The sequence below is a fragment of the Canis aureus genome, chromosome 15, assembly GCF_053574225.1.
Source record: "Canis aureus isolate CA01 chromosome 15, VMU_Caureus_v.1.0, whole genome shotgun sequence".
Taxonomy (NCBI): domain Eukaryota; kingdom Metazoa; phylum Chordata; class Mammalia; order Carnivora; family Canidae; genus Canis; species Canis aureus.
The window spans coordinates 26,639-41,435 of NC_135625.1; the positions used below are offsets into that span (position 1 = coordinate 26,639).

The following is a 14,797-nucleotide window of genomic DNA, read 5'->3' on the forward strand; positions in this document are numbered from 1 at the left end:
TGTGCAGACCTGACCCCAGAGATCGGCCCCCGCGGAGGGGCCCTGCGGGCCGCGGGGCCTGCGGGGCGGGTGTCGGCACCTCGGCGGCCTCGCTGGGTGGGGGCTGACTGAGCAGAGCCCCCTGCTGTCCCCCCTCCTAGGCAGTGAGCCCTGTTCCACGTGCTGGCGGCCTACTAGGTGTACGACACCGTGAGTGTCCCTGCCCCCGCCTCCTGCCCCGCGGGCGGCCTTGTCCTGAGGGCTGGTGACCAGCGGGACTCACAGTCAGGGAGGGCCCCAGCTCCACGGCCCCGAGATGCCAGGGAGGGTCTCTCTCCTCCGGGACGGGCAGGGGGCGGGGTGCAGACCTCCCAGGGGAGGCAGGGCCGGCCTGCCCGAGGGCCGGGGCTGCCCGGGGCCCCCGCATGCACCGCGGCCGTCCTAGAGCTCGGGTCTGGACCCTGACAGACAGCACTACTGACAAGAACCCGGGCAGGGAAGGCTCCCACTCCCCTGAAGGGCACGAGGCCGAGGTGCCCAGGAGGCCGCCCCCTTCCACGGCGCATTCCAGAAGGGTCCCCGAGGACCCCAGCTCACACACTCCCCGGCCCCGCGGGGTGTCCTGGCCCAGCTCCCCTCGTGGGACCTGCCAGGGGCCACAGTCAGGACCCCGACCTGCCCTCCGGGGGGTCTCCAGACCTGGCGGGTCCCCTGCAGCCTGGCACAGCTCACGGAGGCCCTTCCTGCTGGTCTGAGGATGGGGGCCCTGGCACGGCGGCCGCAGGGCTCGGTAGTGGGGCCCAGGGTGCTGGCGCCCGAGCTTGTCCGGGTGGCCCTCACCTGCCCCCCCCCCCGCCCTCTGGGAGCCCCCTCCGGGTGCACGGGCTGTGAGGGAGCCGGGGGAGCCTGACGCCCGCGGGGAGGGCTCAGAGGGGGCCTCGGGGCACACGCCCTCCGTGGGGTTCTGGCTCTTGCAGGAGGTGGGCTACTGCCAGGGCATGAGCGAGATCGTGGCCATCCTCCTCATGTTCCTGCCTGAGGAGGACGCCTTCTGGGCGCTGGCCCAGCTGATGACAGACGACAGGCACGCCATGCACGGTAGGGGCCCGCCGGGCCGCCGGGCGGGAGGGGAGCTCAGGAGGGCCTCCCTGCAGACTGCTGCACCGGGTGGCAGGCGGGAACCCCCCAGCCCGCCCCCCCCACGGGCAAGGGCCCCGCCTCCCAGGTGGCCTCGGGGTCCCAGAGCCACGGCCACCCGCCCCACCATCTGCAGGCCGGGCTCGCACTCCCACTGCTCCCCCAGCCTCCCGCCCGGCTGCCTGCTTGCACCCCAGGCCCCCCTGCCAGCCCACGGCCACACAGGGCCCAGGGGGCAGCGTCTCCCCCTCCCGGGAGCCCCCAGCCTCACCCCCAAGCCCCACAGAGGGCCGTGCACGCCCATCACCCTCCCCGTGGCCTGCACCCACTGCCCCTCGGGGCTGGGGACCCTCCTGTCCCCTACAGGAGAGAGGGTGCTGGGTCAGCCGGGCCTCAGCCCCCAGCCCACGCCCCGCGGGGTCTCTGTGAGGACGGGGGTCCCTGGGCCCTGCGCCCCCAGCCTGGGAGGCAGCCCTGCCCTCTGGGAAGAGCGGGTCCAGTCAGGGCTCCAAGGGCGGTGGGCACACGGGGGTCAGGGCGTGGGGGGAGGCCCCTGCCCAGACACCCCCCACCCCGCCTGGTGCAGGAGGAGGCCCTGACCGTGGGGGCCTGGGGCCTTCTCAGGTTTCTTCATCCCGGGCTTCCCGAAGCTCCTCAGGTTCCAGGCTCATCACGAGCGCGTCCTCCAAAGAGCTCTCCCCGACCTGAGGAAGCACATGGTGAGTGGGAGCTCCTGAGGCTCTGTCCCTGGGGCCCGGGGCAGGGGGTGGGGGGCAAGGCCCTCCCACCGAGCTGCCCAGAGTTGGGGTCACGTTCCTCCCCCTGGGGCCCGGGGGCGCCCTCGAGGCTGGGCTGGGCCGTGGGGAGCGTGTCCACCCGGCTCCAGGGGCCGCGGCGTGGGGCCTGAGCACCTCCTGCCCTCCCGCCAGGACGAGGAGCAGATGTCCACCAGCATCTACACCCCAAAATGGTTCCTGCAGTGCTTCCTCGGCCAGGTGAGGCCCCCCCGGGACCCCCACTCCCGGACCTGCCCCCTGCCCCCGGGGAGGGCCCAGCTCAGCCCCACCCTGGAGAAGCCCAGAGGGTCCCTGGACGAGGTTCCGGGGGGCGGGCTGTCTCTGCCTCAGCTCCCCCGGGGGAGGCCGGGTCAGCCTGGGGTGTGGACGGGCCCTTGGCCCATCGGGCGGCCAGCCTGCGGTCCTCTCAAGGCGTGGTGTCGTCAAGTGTGGGCAGAGTCTGTGCCCCCAGGGGTGCGGGAGATGCTGGCCGGGGTGGGAGCCCGGAGCGGCCGGGAGTCCTGATCTCCCTGGGAGGAGGGCACGCACAGGGGGGCTGTGGGGCCCCGTCGGAGGCAGCCGGGGGGCAGATGGCAGGCCTAGCCTAGCCCCAGCCGAGCCCCCCAGGGGCCCTGCTCAGGCCGCTCCTCCCACCCCGCTGTCCCCTAGACCCCCTTCCCGCTCACCCTGAAGCTGTGGGATGCCTACGTACTCGATGGGGAGAGGGTGCTCACGGCCATGGCCTACACCATCCTCAAGGTGCACAGGAGTAAGTGAGCCCCTGGGAGCCCAGGTGTGCCGGGGGTGGGGGGCAGGGGCGGTGACCCTGTGCTCTAAGCAGCACCCAGACCTGGGGCGGGGGGACGGCGGGGCAGGCGGGTGCAGCAGGGCTCCCTGAGAGGAGCAGCGGGCAGGGGCCACCCCGGCCAGCGCACTACCCACGGCGCTCCTGGGCACAGCAGGACCCCAGCCACTGACTCTCGCCGACCGCCCAGAGCGCCTCCTGAAGCTGCCCCTGGAAGGGCTCCGGGAGTTCCTCCAGGACTCTCTGGCCCAGCCCTGGGCCCTGGAGGACGAGTCGGTGCTCAGACACCTTCGGGCCTCCATGACCCAGCTCCGGAGGATGCGGTGCGACCTGCCCCCCCCCAGGTGGGCTCAGGGCCCCGGCCCCTCCCAACTCGGCCTGCTGGGGCCGCCCACAGGGGACAGAGCCCCCAGGGCCCCCGTCCTCATCTCTGGGGCTCTCCTCTTCTGCTCCAGCCTCAGGGAACCCAGGCCAGGGCTGGGAGGGCGGGCACCCACTGCAGCCTGCAGGGTCAGGCTGGGGGGCCACGCAGGAGTCATGAGGACCCCCAGGACCCCCAGCGGGGGACACACAGCCTGCTGGAGACGCTGACCCCGTCGGCCTCTTTCCAGAGGGACCTGAGGAGTTCCCCACGAGGCCCCTGGGCCTGGAGTGAGTGTCCCCGGTGCCCGGGCCTCTCCTCCCTTCTCCGGCCTCTGAGACACCGACCAGGGTGGAGGAGCAGGCCTCCCCGGGCCCAGCCACCCAGCCTGAGCCGCCCGGACCCCGTCCCGGCCAGGCCATGGTCCAACTTTCCCCCCAGCGCTGGAGCTCCCTCCCCACCCTCCCAGTGCAACAAGACGGTGCAGGCAGGCAGCCCCCGGACATTGTGGGCTTCAAGACAAAAAACGGGGTCCCCTTCCCTTCGGCACCTGCCTGGGCCACCCCAGAGGCCCCGCGACGGACCAGGCCCTGGAGCACCCCTGGGACTCCCATCACGGGGTTCCCCCAGACCCCTAGGGACGACACTGTCGGGCCCAGGACACCCTTCCTGCCCCGCGGCCACTGCAGCTCGTGCCCCTCGCTGGGCAGTGACGGGCACAGCCAGGGCAGAGCCAGGGAGGCGCTGAGCCCGCTGCCCTGCACAGGCCCGGGACCCTCTGCCCTCCGCGTCCACGGGGCAGCTCGATGCTCGTGGGCCTCGGGGGCAGAGCGTGGCGGTGAGGGCGGGGGCCCGGAGGCCCGGAGGCTCTGGCCCGCCGTCACCGTGCCCTGCCTCGTCTTGCTGTCCCTCCTGGAGGGCGGCTCCCCCCGCACAGGACACCAGCCCCTGACCCAGAGGGACCTGGGCTGGCCTGGCCCCGGGCTCTGTGGGGGCAGGGGCGACTCGAGCCCCCCCGGTAGGCCCAGCACTAATGGGATCCAGCGCCCTGGGGCCCTGGCCAGGCCTGCGTTCTGGCCCCAGGCTGAGCGAGCCCTCTCACAGCCGGATGTGGCCGGTCCTGGGCCCTGGGCGTGCCCCACAGATCCAGGTCGCTGACCTAGGGCAGCCCTGGGGATCCTGGGACACCCCAGGGCAGGGCAGCAGGGGCAGGCCCGTGGGCCCCACCCGCACCCACACCAGGAGGCAGGCTCCTCCACGTGCTGGGGCTCCAGCAGTCAGTCACCCGGCCCCAGGGGGCTCGAGGCCGGGGTCCAGCTGCCCTGCGGGGACCCAGCACAGGAGCCCATGGGCCGCAGGTCCACGTCAGCCCTGCTGTCCCCAGAATCGCCTCTCAATGTCCCAACCTCAGGACACGCGCCCCCACCCGGAGTCGAGTCCACACAGGCTCCCAGGTGGGGGACTCCAGCACCTGCACCCCTGTGGGATTCCCGCTTTCCTCTAAGGACAGGAAGGTCTCCCAGGGGAAGGCGCGCACCCTCGGCTCTGAGCCCCTGTTTGCTGTTGCAAGTTCAATAAAGTGTTGTTGTGTGAAAATGCACGGCCGGCTCGTTTCTGCGTCTCCCGGAGCTCTGTGCATGGGGTGCGGAGACACCCCCAGAGAGGAGGAGGGGGCACCGCCCAGGCCCCGACCAGCCCCTGCAGGGGCGCCGCCAGGCACACACAGCTGACATCCCCACGTGCCTTCCAGGGGCAGCCAGATGCCAGGGTCAGGACCCCACAGACTCTACTGCAACTCAGCCTGTGCCCGCGGCCAGGACGGGCCTGGGACAGAGTGACAGCCGGAGAGCCTCAGGTCACCAGGGTCTGTGCTAAGCGCCCTGGGAGGTCTGTGCTCCCTCTGTCCAGGGGGCCTGGGCTGCCCGGGCTCTGGGGCGCTTCCTCCCCTCCCTGGGGCACAGAGGGCCCACGGGGCGGTCAGCGTGGCCCCGGAGGGGACGTCAGGACAGCAGGCCCTTGCAGCTCTCACACCTGGGCCACCCTCACCGGGCGGGCTCAGCGTGCACACCTGGTGCTGCTGGATCTCTCGCGCCAGAGTGTGGAGGGCACCCTGCACGCCCTAGAGAGTAGGGGCTGGGTGAGCGTGGGGCTCGGCCTGGGGGCAGGAAGCGCAGGGGACCGAGGGACCCCAGCCCTGTCCCCACCCAGACTCCCACACACAGGCAGCCCCAGGGCTCCCCGCCATGGGCAGCCGGCTCCTCAGGAGCTCCCCTCAGGGCGGCCCCGAGGTCTGGCTCCCCGCTGGAGAGGCATCGGGGAGAAGAGAAGCGGCCGGCGCTCGGCGGGGACCCACTGCCACCCACGGGGATGTGGCCGAGCCGGACCTTCCAGCTCAGCTGACCCTCCGGCAGGACAGCACGGCACGAGGGAGCCCGGGTCGGCCAGGAGAACCCAGCTAGCCGCCCAGCGCCAGCACCAGAAATGATGGTGTTTCAACCGTTTCGGCGTCAGGACGACACGACCCGAGGATCAGATCGCGGCACGGCGACAGACACACACACACCCCAAACCCAACAAACGTCGGAATCCCCCGATTGTTGTCAGACAGCAGCCGGATGGTTACAGACACGACGCTGGGGTCCCTGGTAGGACACAGGGAGGACGCTCCAGACCACGGCTGCAGAGGCGCTGGAGGCCCGGGGATGTGCCTGTGGGTGCCGACGGGGAGTGCGGGGCGGCGGGAAGCACCCTACAGAGGGGGGCCCCTCCTGGGAAAGGACGCCGGGTCCCCGCGAAGTCTCCGGATGCTGACATCTGTCCTCCTCTCCTTTCAGCTTCTGGTTTCCCCACTATTTTGTTCTTCCTGATTCTCCTTCGGCCTCCACCCTGCATCCGAGCCACTGACCACATGGGCTTCTTTACGACGTCGGGTCCCAAAAGGAGGCCGAGCTCTGGTTCCCGGGATCGGGAAGGACCATTGCCGAGGTTTATGCTGATCCCCCGAGCTCGTGCCTTCCCGGCTCTTCTCTCCTGCAGAACGAGGGGAGGCACGGGCCTTACAGGGAAGGAAGCCCACTCCCACTCGGGCGGGACTGTCCCTCGTGGAGGACGTCATCTGGGCCAAGGAGTGCAAGCGGGGCGATGAAGAACAGGTCGCAGGTTAGACATAGTCCGCTTTGAGGTTTGTCCTGAAGTGAGCACTCACCTTCGATGTCATGCTTTGTTAGTTCATCCATTTATTATTTGTTAAAGATTTTATTTTTATGTCCTCTCTACACCCAACATGGAGTTCAAACTCACAGTCCTGAGATCAAGGTCCCCCGACCAGGCCGGCAGGCACCCCAAGGCCATGTTTCTCATCTCTTTGCTGGCTCGCCTATCTCTGCACCCAACTGGGACATCAAGTCCATGACGGGGGGAGCTTTAGCTACCTCCGAACCCGGAACGTTCTCGCTGTATCCCCATCCTAGAACGACCTTCGCCATTGAATAGCAATTTAAATAAATCGGCAGGCAAATGACTCCTGGTCAAGGAAATGGCCAACTTGTCACGTGTGTGGGCCCCACTCCCTGGGCTCCCGGGGAGGCTCTGCTTTCTTTAACATCGATCAAGGTCCCAATGACTCCACCGCACCTCGACGCGGGGGCTCAGTTTCTGCCCTGACACAGGCAGCACGTCGGCTTCAATTACTACCTATCAATCAATCAAAGGGAGCCTGGCCACTCGCTGTGGTTCGTAAGAACACGCAACTCTTGTTCTTGGGGTGGAGTTCAAGCCCCATGTGGGTGTAGAGATGACAGAAAAATAAAATCTTAAAAAGAAAATCAATCGGTCGGTCTGGGGGAGACACAGCCCCGGATCCCACAGGGGCAGGGAGCCAGCTGACGGGTCTACGCACAGTATTAGAAGCAGCAGAGCACAAAGTCAGAGCTTCCAGAAGTCTGCTACAGTGGGGGACACGCCGGCCTTGACGGTGCTCAGGAGGCGAAGTGGGGGGCGGCCCCTGGAGCGACAGGGTGGGCTCAGGGTCCCCGGGGTCCCAAGGACGGTGGCACCAACGGTTCCCAGGCCCAGGAGTGGGGACCCCGGCCGAGAGCCGCGGGACTAGGGCCAGCTGTCTGCCCTGTGTGACCACAAACTGCAAACCCCTGTGCAGTCACGGGGCCGTGTCCCTGGGCCGGGCCAGCAAAGGCCAGAAGTGGGAGGAGACCCTCCCGGGCGGGAGGAGCACGGGTCTCCCCCAGGGCAGTCCCTAAAACTTGGAGGTTTGAAACTCAGTCACTTGTTCGAGATCAAAAAACAAACAGAAGCTGGGCCGCAGGCAGGGTGAACGCAGGGTCTGTAGAAGCGGCGGAGGCCCGGGGCCGGGGCCCGGGGGCTCCTCTGCGGAGGCCCCTGCAGACCGGGGGGCGGGATGCTCAGCTCCCGGCCCAGGGGACCCGGCGCCCCCGCCCGCATCCGCATCCCGCCCTCAGCGCCGAGGCTCGAGGCTCGGGGGCAGCACAGCGCCGCCTGCGGGAGGCCAGACCCCGCCTCTGACCCGCAGATGCATCTCCTCCGAAACCAACAAAGACTAGAAAGACTAGAAAGACTAGAAAGGACCAGAGAACATCGCCAGAAACACCAACTCTACCGGTAACACAAAGGTACTAAATTCATCTCTTTCGATAATCACTCTGAATGCAGATGGAACAAATGCTCCAAACAAAAGATATAGGACATCAGAGTGGATTAAAAAAACAAGATCCGGATTCCTGGGTGGCTCAGGGTGTGATCCTGGAGTCAGGGATCGAGTCCCACATCGGGCTCCTGGTGGGGAGCCTGCTTTTCTCTCTGCCTAGGTTTCTGCCTCTCTCTCTCTCTCTTTCATGAATAAATACAATCTTTAAAAAAAAAAAAACAAGATCCATGTATATGCTGCCTACAGACGCTCACCTTAGACCTATAGACACCAGCAGATTGAAAGTCAGGGGATGGAAAATCATCTATCACGCTAATGGACATAAAAAGAAAGCTGGAGGACCCATACTTTTATCAGACAAACTAGATTTGAAACCAAACACTGGGGACACCTAGTGGCTCAGTGGTTGAGCATCTGCCTTCAGCTCAGGGTGTGATTCCCGGGTCCCAGGATCGAGTCCCACATTGGCCTTCCCTTGGGGAGCCCGCCTCTCCCTCTGCCTATGTTTCTGCCTCTGCTTCTCTCTGTATATCTCTCATGAATAAATAAATAAAATCTTTAAGTTAAAAAAAGAAAGAACAAATACTGTAAGAAGAGATGAAGAAGGGCATTATTTCATAATTAAGAAGACTATCAATCTCTATCTGATTATCAGATCCAACAACTGTAAATATTTATGCCACCGACATGGGAGTACCTAAATATAGAAACCAATTAACAACAAACATACAGAAACTCACTGATAATAATACAATGACAGGGGATTTTAACACCCACTTACGATCATCCACGCAAAAATCAACAGAGGAACAATGGCCTTGACTCTCTGGGCCAGAGGGACTCAACAGATAGAGTCAGAACATTTCATCCTAAAGCAGCAGAATACACATTCGTTTCAAGTGCACATGGGACACTCTCCAGAACAGAGAGTTCTGATGTTCTCCAGAACATCATGGGCCACAAATCAGCCCTCAACAGGTACAAGAAGATTGAGATCATACCATGCACATTTTCAGACCACAACACTATGAAACTCAAATTCAAGAGCAAGAAAAAGTTTGGACAGACCAAAAATACGTGGAGATTATGAACATCCTACTAGAGAACGAATGGAGCAACCAGGAAATTAAAGAGGAAATTTAGAAAATATATAGAAACAAATGAAAATGAAAACATATTTCTCCAAACCTCTGGGATGCAGCAAAGGCAGTCCTAAGAGGGAAGTACATAGCGATACAGGCCTACCTCAAGAAACAAGAAGTCTCCAATACGCGACCTAACCCTACACCTAAGGGAGCTGGAAAAGGACAGCAACAAAGCCTAAAGCCTGCAGCAGAAGGGAAATAATAAAGATGAGAGCAGAAATAGACAATACAGAAACAACAAAACAGTAGAATGGGATAGCGAAACTAAGAGCCGGTTCTTCAAAATACGTAATAAAATGGATCAAGCCCTAGCCAGCCTCATCAACAAGTAAAGAGAAGGGACCTTCTCTAAATTAAATCACAAATGAGAGAGGAGAGATCACAATCAACACCAGAAAAATAAGACAATTATAAGGGAATACTATGAAAGATTATACGCTAACAAACTGGGAGACCTGGAAGAAATGGACAAATCCCTAGAAATGTGCAAACGAGCAAAACTGAAATAGAAAGAAATAGAAAATGTGAACAGACCCATAACTAGCAAAGGAATTGAATCAGCAAGGCCCCTGGGTGCCTCGGTGCACACCTCGCCCACCTTCCTCACGGGACTTGGTCAAGAAGGTGAGGATTTTCGCTGGTCACTGGGTTGCCATAACCCGGGGGGGGGGCGGGGGGGGCGGCCTCCCTGAGGGCATCGTCCCCCTCGTGCCCCTCGGCCTCCCTGGCCCTGCCGGCGCCTCAGGGGCCATCCCTCCCCGGTGCTGAGCGCTCTCCGCCCGGCCTGGGGCCTTGCTCCCTGTGCTGCGGCCCGGCCCGGGACCTCCCTGCGCACCTCCCTGACCCCCGCCGCCCCCGCATTCCCTCCCGTCTCCGTCCTCAGGCTTCACGGCCCGCCCGGTAGACAGACTCTGGGCTCCGGGAGGCAAAGAAGCTTCCCCGGGGCAACTCAGGAAAGGGACGGACGGGTAAGTCGAGGCCCGCGGAAGGTGCGGAGGAGCTGGGTGGGGTGCGGGGGCGGGAGAGCAGCCTCGGGGAGGCGGCCGGGGAGGGGAGCAGGGTGGTCGGCAGCTCCCGGTCCCCCGGATCGGCGCCTTGGGCCACGGGGTGCACGGCGGGCGCTGCACCTGCGGTGGGGCCACGGTGCTCCAGGTGGTGCCGGGGCGGTCACCCAGCCGCACACCTGGGCAGCGCCCCCGCGCCCCCGCCCCGCGACCCCTCCCCCTCCCCCTCCCCGCCCCCGCCCCGCGCGGCTCCCTCCCCGCGACCCCCCGCCCCGCGCGGCTCCCCGCCCCTCCCCCCCCCGGGGCCGCCTCCTCAGACCCGGTCCCGGAGGACGCAGTCCCTGATTGGCAGCAGCCAGAGCGCGCCTGGCCCGGATTGGGCGCGCCGGCCCGGGGGGCGGGCCTCGGAAGGCGGAACCGGAAGTGCCGCCGCGGGCCGCGGGGGCGTCGGGAGTCGTGGCCGGGGCCGGGTCGCGCTCTCCTCCGCCGGGAGGACTCGGGAGCCCGGACCGCCGCCCGCGGGCTTCAGCTGGGGGCGCTGCTCGTCGCTCGCCCCGCCCCTGGGAGGGAGGGGGGACGGGGACGGGGGACGGGGAGGGCACCTGGGTGGGCACGAGCGGCCGCGGCGGGGCGGGCTCCTGGATGCGAGGCCCCGCCCGCTTCCCGCCCCGCGCCGCGGAGCCGAGGAGGGAGGGACGGACGCGGGACCCTGGGCCTGAGGGCGACGTCACTTCAGATCGAGGCTGACGGGACGCCCCCGGGTGCCGCTGCGGAGGGGAGCCGCGGTCAGGGCCCCGAGGCTGTGCCCGCCGGGCGGGGGGACGCGGGAATCCATTCCCGAGAGCCCAGGGCAGGCCCCCGCCTCCGCGCCACGGAAAACTCAAGGGTCCTGGGGCCCAACACCCGGGCCACGACCTGCCACGACCTTGGCGTGCCCTCTGCTGCTGCGGCCTGCGCCCTGCGCCTGCACCTGCGCCAGCTCCCACGGCCCACAGCACCCCAGTCCCGGCCCGCGGCTTCCCTGCCTTCCCCGCGCCGCCCCAGGGCCGCCCCAGGGGCCCCCAGCTCCCTAGGTCACCGGGGTCACCGCCCCAGGGGCCCACCAGCTCCCCCGGTCACCGGGGTCACCGCCCCAGGGACCCACCAGCTCCCTAGGTCACCGGGGTCACCGGTCACCGGGATCACCACCAGGCACTGCTTCTGGGTCACGACCCCTGTCACTAGGAACGCACATTCCCGTGTGTCTGACCCCTTTCACTTGGCATAACGTTTGCAGATTTATCAGTGTTTTCCATTTCTATTACTGAGTAGCAGCCCGTTGTATGAATAGAACAGGATTCATGTGTCCACAGGCGGCTGTGTTGTCTCCAGCTGCGGCTCCTCCAAAGAAAGCGGCCAAGCTAATTCTCCTACAAGACTTCAGTGGACACACATTTTTATTTAGTTGGGGTGAACGCCTGGGACTGGAAACCCTGAGCCAGATGCTCAGTGTCAGCTCAAGGTACGAGACACTGCAGACTGTTCCAGATAAGACCCCCGTAGGGGCTTATCTGCTGGGGGCTCAGTAGTGAGCCTCTGCCTCCGGCTCAGGTCGTGATCCCGGATCGAGTCCCACATCAGGCTCCCCGCGGCTTCTCCCTCTGCCTGCGTCTCTGCCTCTCTCTGGGTCTCTCATGAGTAAATAAAATCTTTAAGAAAAAACCAAACTCATAGGCACTCCCATAACCAAGGCATGAAGATTTTACTTTCTCCACAGACTTGTCAACTCCCGGTATTGCAGGCTTCAGTACATCCTCATTCTAGTGAGTAAACACCTCATCCTACGGTATTTTTTAATGACTTATTTATTTAAAGAATCTCTACACCTCATGTTTGGGGCTTGAACTCACAACCCGAGATCAACAGTTGCCTGCTTTACCGACTGAGCCGGGCAGGCGCCCCCACCTCATTTAATTAAGTTAACAGTAGGGCTGGAGGGTTCCAAACAGAAGGAAGAGAGCCATACAGGGACATACGGAGTCCTGGAAGTCACTGGGGAAAAGGAGGGCGAGTGCTCCTCGGGTGCAGAGGTCCCTCTGGTGGACACAGAAGTCCTGGGCATCTGTAGGGCCTGCTGCCCCACAGGTGGAGGACGGGTCCAGGAGCTGGAGCTCTCTGGAGCAGGTGGGATGAGGGGCACCAGGGGCGAGAGAACACCCTTTGGATGGCAGCTCAGGTGCAACATCTGTTGGGACTGTTTGGCCTCATCTCATCAACTGCTGGCCTTTCTGCTCTGTAATGATCCGCATCCTAGAAATCTTCTACAGGCAAGCTCTAGGATTGCTCCAGTATTTAAACTGTAGTGTGATCGGCTGCCACAGCCAAGTTTGCCTTGGTCTCCACAGCCTGCAGATAAAAGCTGGAGACAGAGTAGCAGCCACAGGCTCGGCCCTGCTCCTCCCGTGACCTCGTATGCCCACGGGCAGAGCCCCGGCCTAGATTCCACAGCAGGCCGGTGGGAGACGCGCGGGGTTCTGAGGGTCGGGCCGGCCCACCCCTGCTCCGCACACGGCCTCACCGCTGGCTACACCGGCCTGGAGCACACGTTTAGGAAGGAAACCGCCCCGTGAGCCAGGGGGCTGGCACTCGAGGAAGCGTCGCACGATGCAGGAGAGGGCCTGGGTAGTGGAGGGCAGATCCCAGGAAGCGTTCAGCAGAGCAGCACTCGGCCAAGGCCAAGGGGGAAGCAGTTTCAAGCAGAAAGGAGGAGACCAGTCCCACCCAGGCCCGTGGGCCAGAGCCCCGGACTCCATGGGTCCTCCGCGGGATGCTGCCTCGGAGAGACGTACCAGGAGCAAACGCTTCCTGCTCCCAGCACCTCTGACACCAACTGTGCAGATTCCCTGCACTGGCCAATCTCTGGGGGCAGCTGGGAGTCCCACTGTGTGGGGGGCAAATGCCACAGTCCCACAGGCGCCGCCCACACGCCAGCCGCACGTCCAGCCCCTGTGCTGCTGACCTGGTGGCTGTAAGTTGGGGCTCCCACCACCCCCTCCTAGGGTTCAGTGACTTGCTCTAGAGGCTCACGGGAAACCCTCACACATACCAGTTCATGCCATGATGCAGGTTATGAGACAGGATACAGATGAACAGCTGGATGAAGATGCACATGGGGTGAGGTCTGGGGGGACCCCGTGGAGTTGGGGTGCCCCCACCTGGGAGCTCCCTGAGCCCCGACTGCTGGGAACTCTATAGGGGCTTCCTCACATAGGCACGATGCATCACTAACTCCATCTCCAGCCCCTCCCGCCTCCCGGAGGATGTGGGGTAGGGCTGGAGGTTCCAAGCTTCTGCTGACCACCCCGCAGCCTGAAGCAATGCCCAGTCATCTTATTCCAACCAACATGCTGTTACCACCTAGAGATTTCAAGGGATTTCGGGGTCCCGTGTTGGGAATTGGGAGCAGACGAATGAATGTTTTTTATTATATCACAAATGTGTGACAAAAACCATGCTTCAGTAGGTGGAGGAGTGGACAGGGCAGTTGGGAATTAGAAAACGTGAGCGCGCAGCATTCCCTGGAAGGGTCCCCGGGACAGAGGAGAAGCCCCACCTGCCCTCTCTGTGTGAGTGTCTGCCAGTTTGAGTGGGGGTCTGTGGGGGGTCAGCAGGATTGGCCTGTTGGATGCACCGAGATAAAGGTGTGTAAGAAGCCTGAATTCTGGGGAAGAAAGTTGCCAAGATGGGGTTGAGCAGCAGCAGGGGTGCCCTGTCCCGGATAAGAGCCGAGGACTGCTGGTCCTTCTGCTTGTGGATAGGAAGGGGCCAGGGGTAGGTCACCTCCAGCCTCAGGATTTCTAGATAAGAAATCCGTTCCTGTGTGTGGAGGTTGGAATCATGGTGGAGAGAGGGTTGGGGGGAGGTTGTGTGGTCCCTGCGGGAGCGTGCAGGCCTCCCAGGGGCCCTCAGGAGCCAGGCCCACCCCGCCCCTCCCCCTGCACTCATGCTGCCGCTGTTTGGTCGTGGAGCGGCTGGCTCCCCTGACAGCTCTCCCCCTCCGCGTCTCCTTCCACTGGACACGCAGCAGAGCAAGAAAACAGCTTAGTCCTTGTTGCGAGGGCTCTGGGAACAAAAAAGCCCCTGTTGCCCGCCTGGAACAATGCTTCCTTCTCCCCAGCAGATTCTGGTGATCTGTCTGAAACAGAGGGGCAGTGTGAGCCCCTGATCGTCATCAGGCCCCCCCTCCACTGGGCTCCGGGCTTTCATCTCCCCCACCCTCACTGCAGTGCTCATCCACTCGGCCTGCCAATCCGCCGAGGGGACGTGGGCGGGCGGGGTGGGGGGACGCAGTGACCAGGGCACGAGGGCATGTGGAGAGAGTGGCCTCTGCACTTAAGGTGCCCACGTGCTGGTTCCCCTCTCCCTGCCCTCCTGCATCGCCTCCGGCTCCAACACGCCTTTCCAGTTCAGCGGGCAGGATCCTGGGCCGGGGTTGCGCCTCCATGGACACACTGCCCTGGTCAGTTATGTCCTGTTGTCCGTCGGGGGCAGTTAGCAGGTCAGGGCCAGGGATGCTTGACGTCCTGCGGCTCATGGGGTGGCTGCACCATCCTGGAGGCCAGTTTTGTCCACACCCCACACTGCCGACCAGAGCTCTGCTGGGCTGTCATAAATTTATATCTGACTCTGAAACCCAACTCTGCCCAACATGTGGGCACTGGAGTTCCCCGGAGTACAGCCCCGAGAATCAAGGCCGGATGGGCAGCCTCCGGTGAAGCCCGGGCAGCCGCGGCGCAGGACTGTCAGGAACTCTAGCAGCATCACAGCCCAGGCCGCTCCTGCTTTCCCCAATTCATTTCTCTCCCTTTTCTTTTTCTTTTTTTTTTTTTTTTTTTTTTTAAGATTTTATTAATTTATTCATGAGACACAC

General features: G+C 63.8%; 1 protein-coding gene and 1 long non-coding RNA gene across 2 annotated transcripts; both read left to right on the top strand.

The window, feature by feature from the left end:
* Positions 1–736: 736 nt before the first annotated feature.
* On the top strand, positions 737–6,222 carry LOC144285124 (USP6 N-terminal-like protein). The gene is made up of 8 exons (XM_077850374.1): positions 737–808; positions 957–1,077; positions 1,741–1,835; positions 2,046–2,111; positions 2,562–2,661; positions 2,888–3,041; positions 3,697–3,896; positions 6,095–6,222. Exons 1-8 carry the CDS (start codon positions 737–739, stop codon positions 6,220–6,222), a joined length of 936 nt encoding a protein of 311 aa, XP_077706500.1.
* A 3,408-nt stretch (positions 6,223–9,630) lies between these two features.
* Positions 9,631–11,716, top strand: LOC144284204 (uncharacterized). The gene is made up of 2 exons (XR_013352540.1): positions 9,631–9,852; positions 11,241–11,716. It is a non-coding gene; the product is annotated as an uncharacterized LOC144284204 (long non-coding RNA).
* The last annotated feature ends 3,081 nt before the right edge of the window (positions 11,717–14,797 follow it).

What these genes read in the sequence shown, in the direction of transcription:
- LOC144285124 (XM_077850374.1), top strand. Translation starts at nt 737, where the DNA reads ATGGGGGCCCTGGCACGGCGGCCGCAGGGCTCGGTAGTGGGGCCCAGG. An exon ending in TGCGACCTGCCCCCCCCCAG is followed by an intron (nt 3,042 to 3,696) that starts GTGGGCTCAGGG and finishes CCAGACCCCTAG; the next exon opens with GGACGACACTGTCGGGCCCA. An exon ending in CTCGGGGGCAGAGCGTGGCG is followed by an intron (nt 3,897 to 6,094) that starts GTGAGGGCGGGG and finishes TCTCTCCTGCAG; the next exon opens with AACGAGGGGAGGCACGGGCC.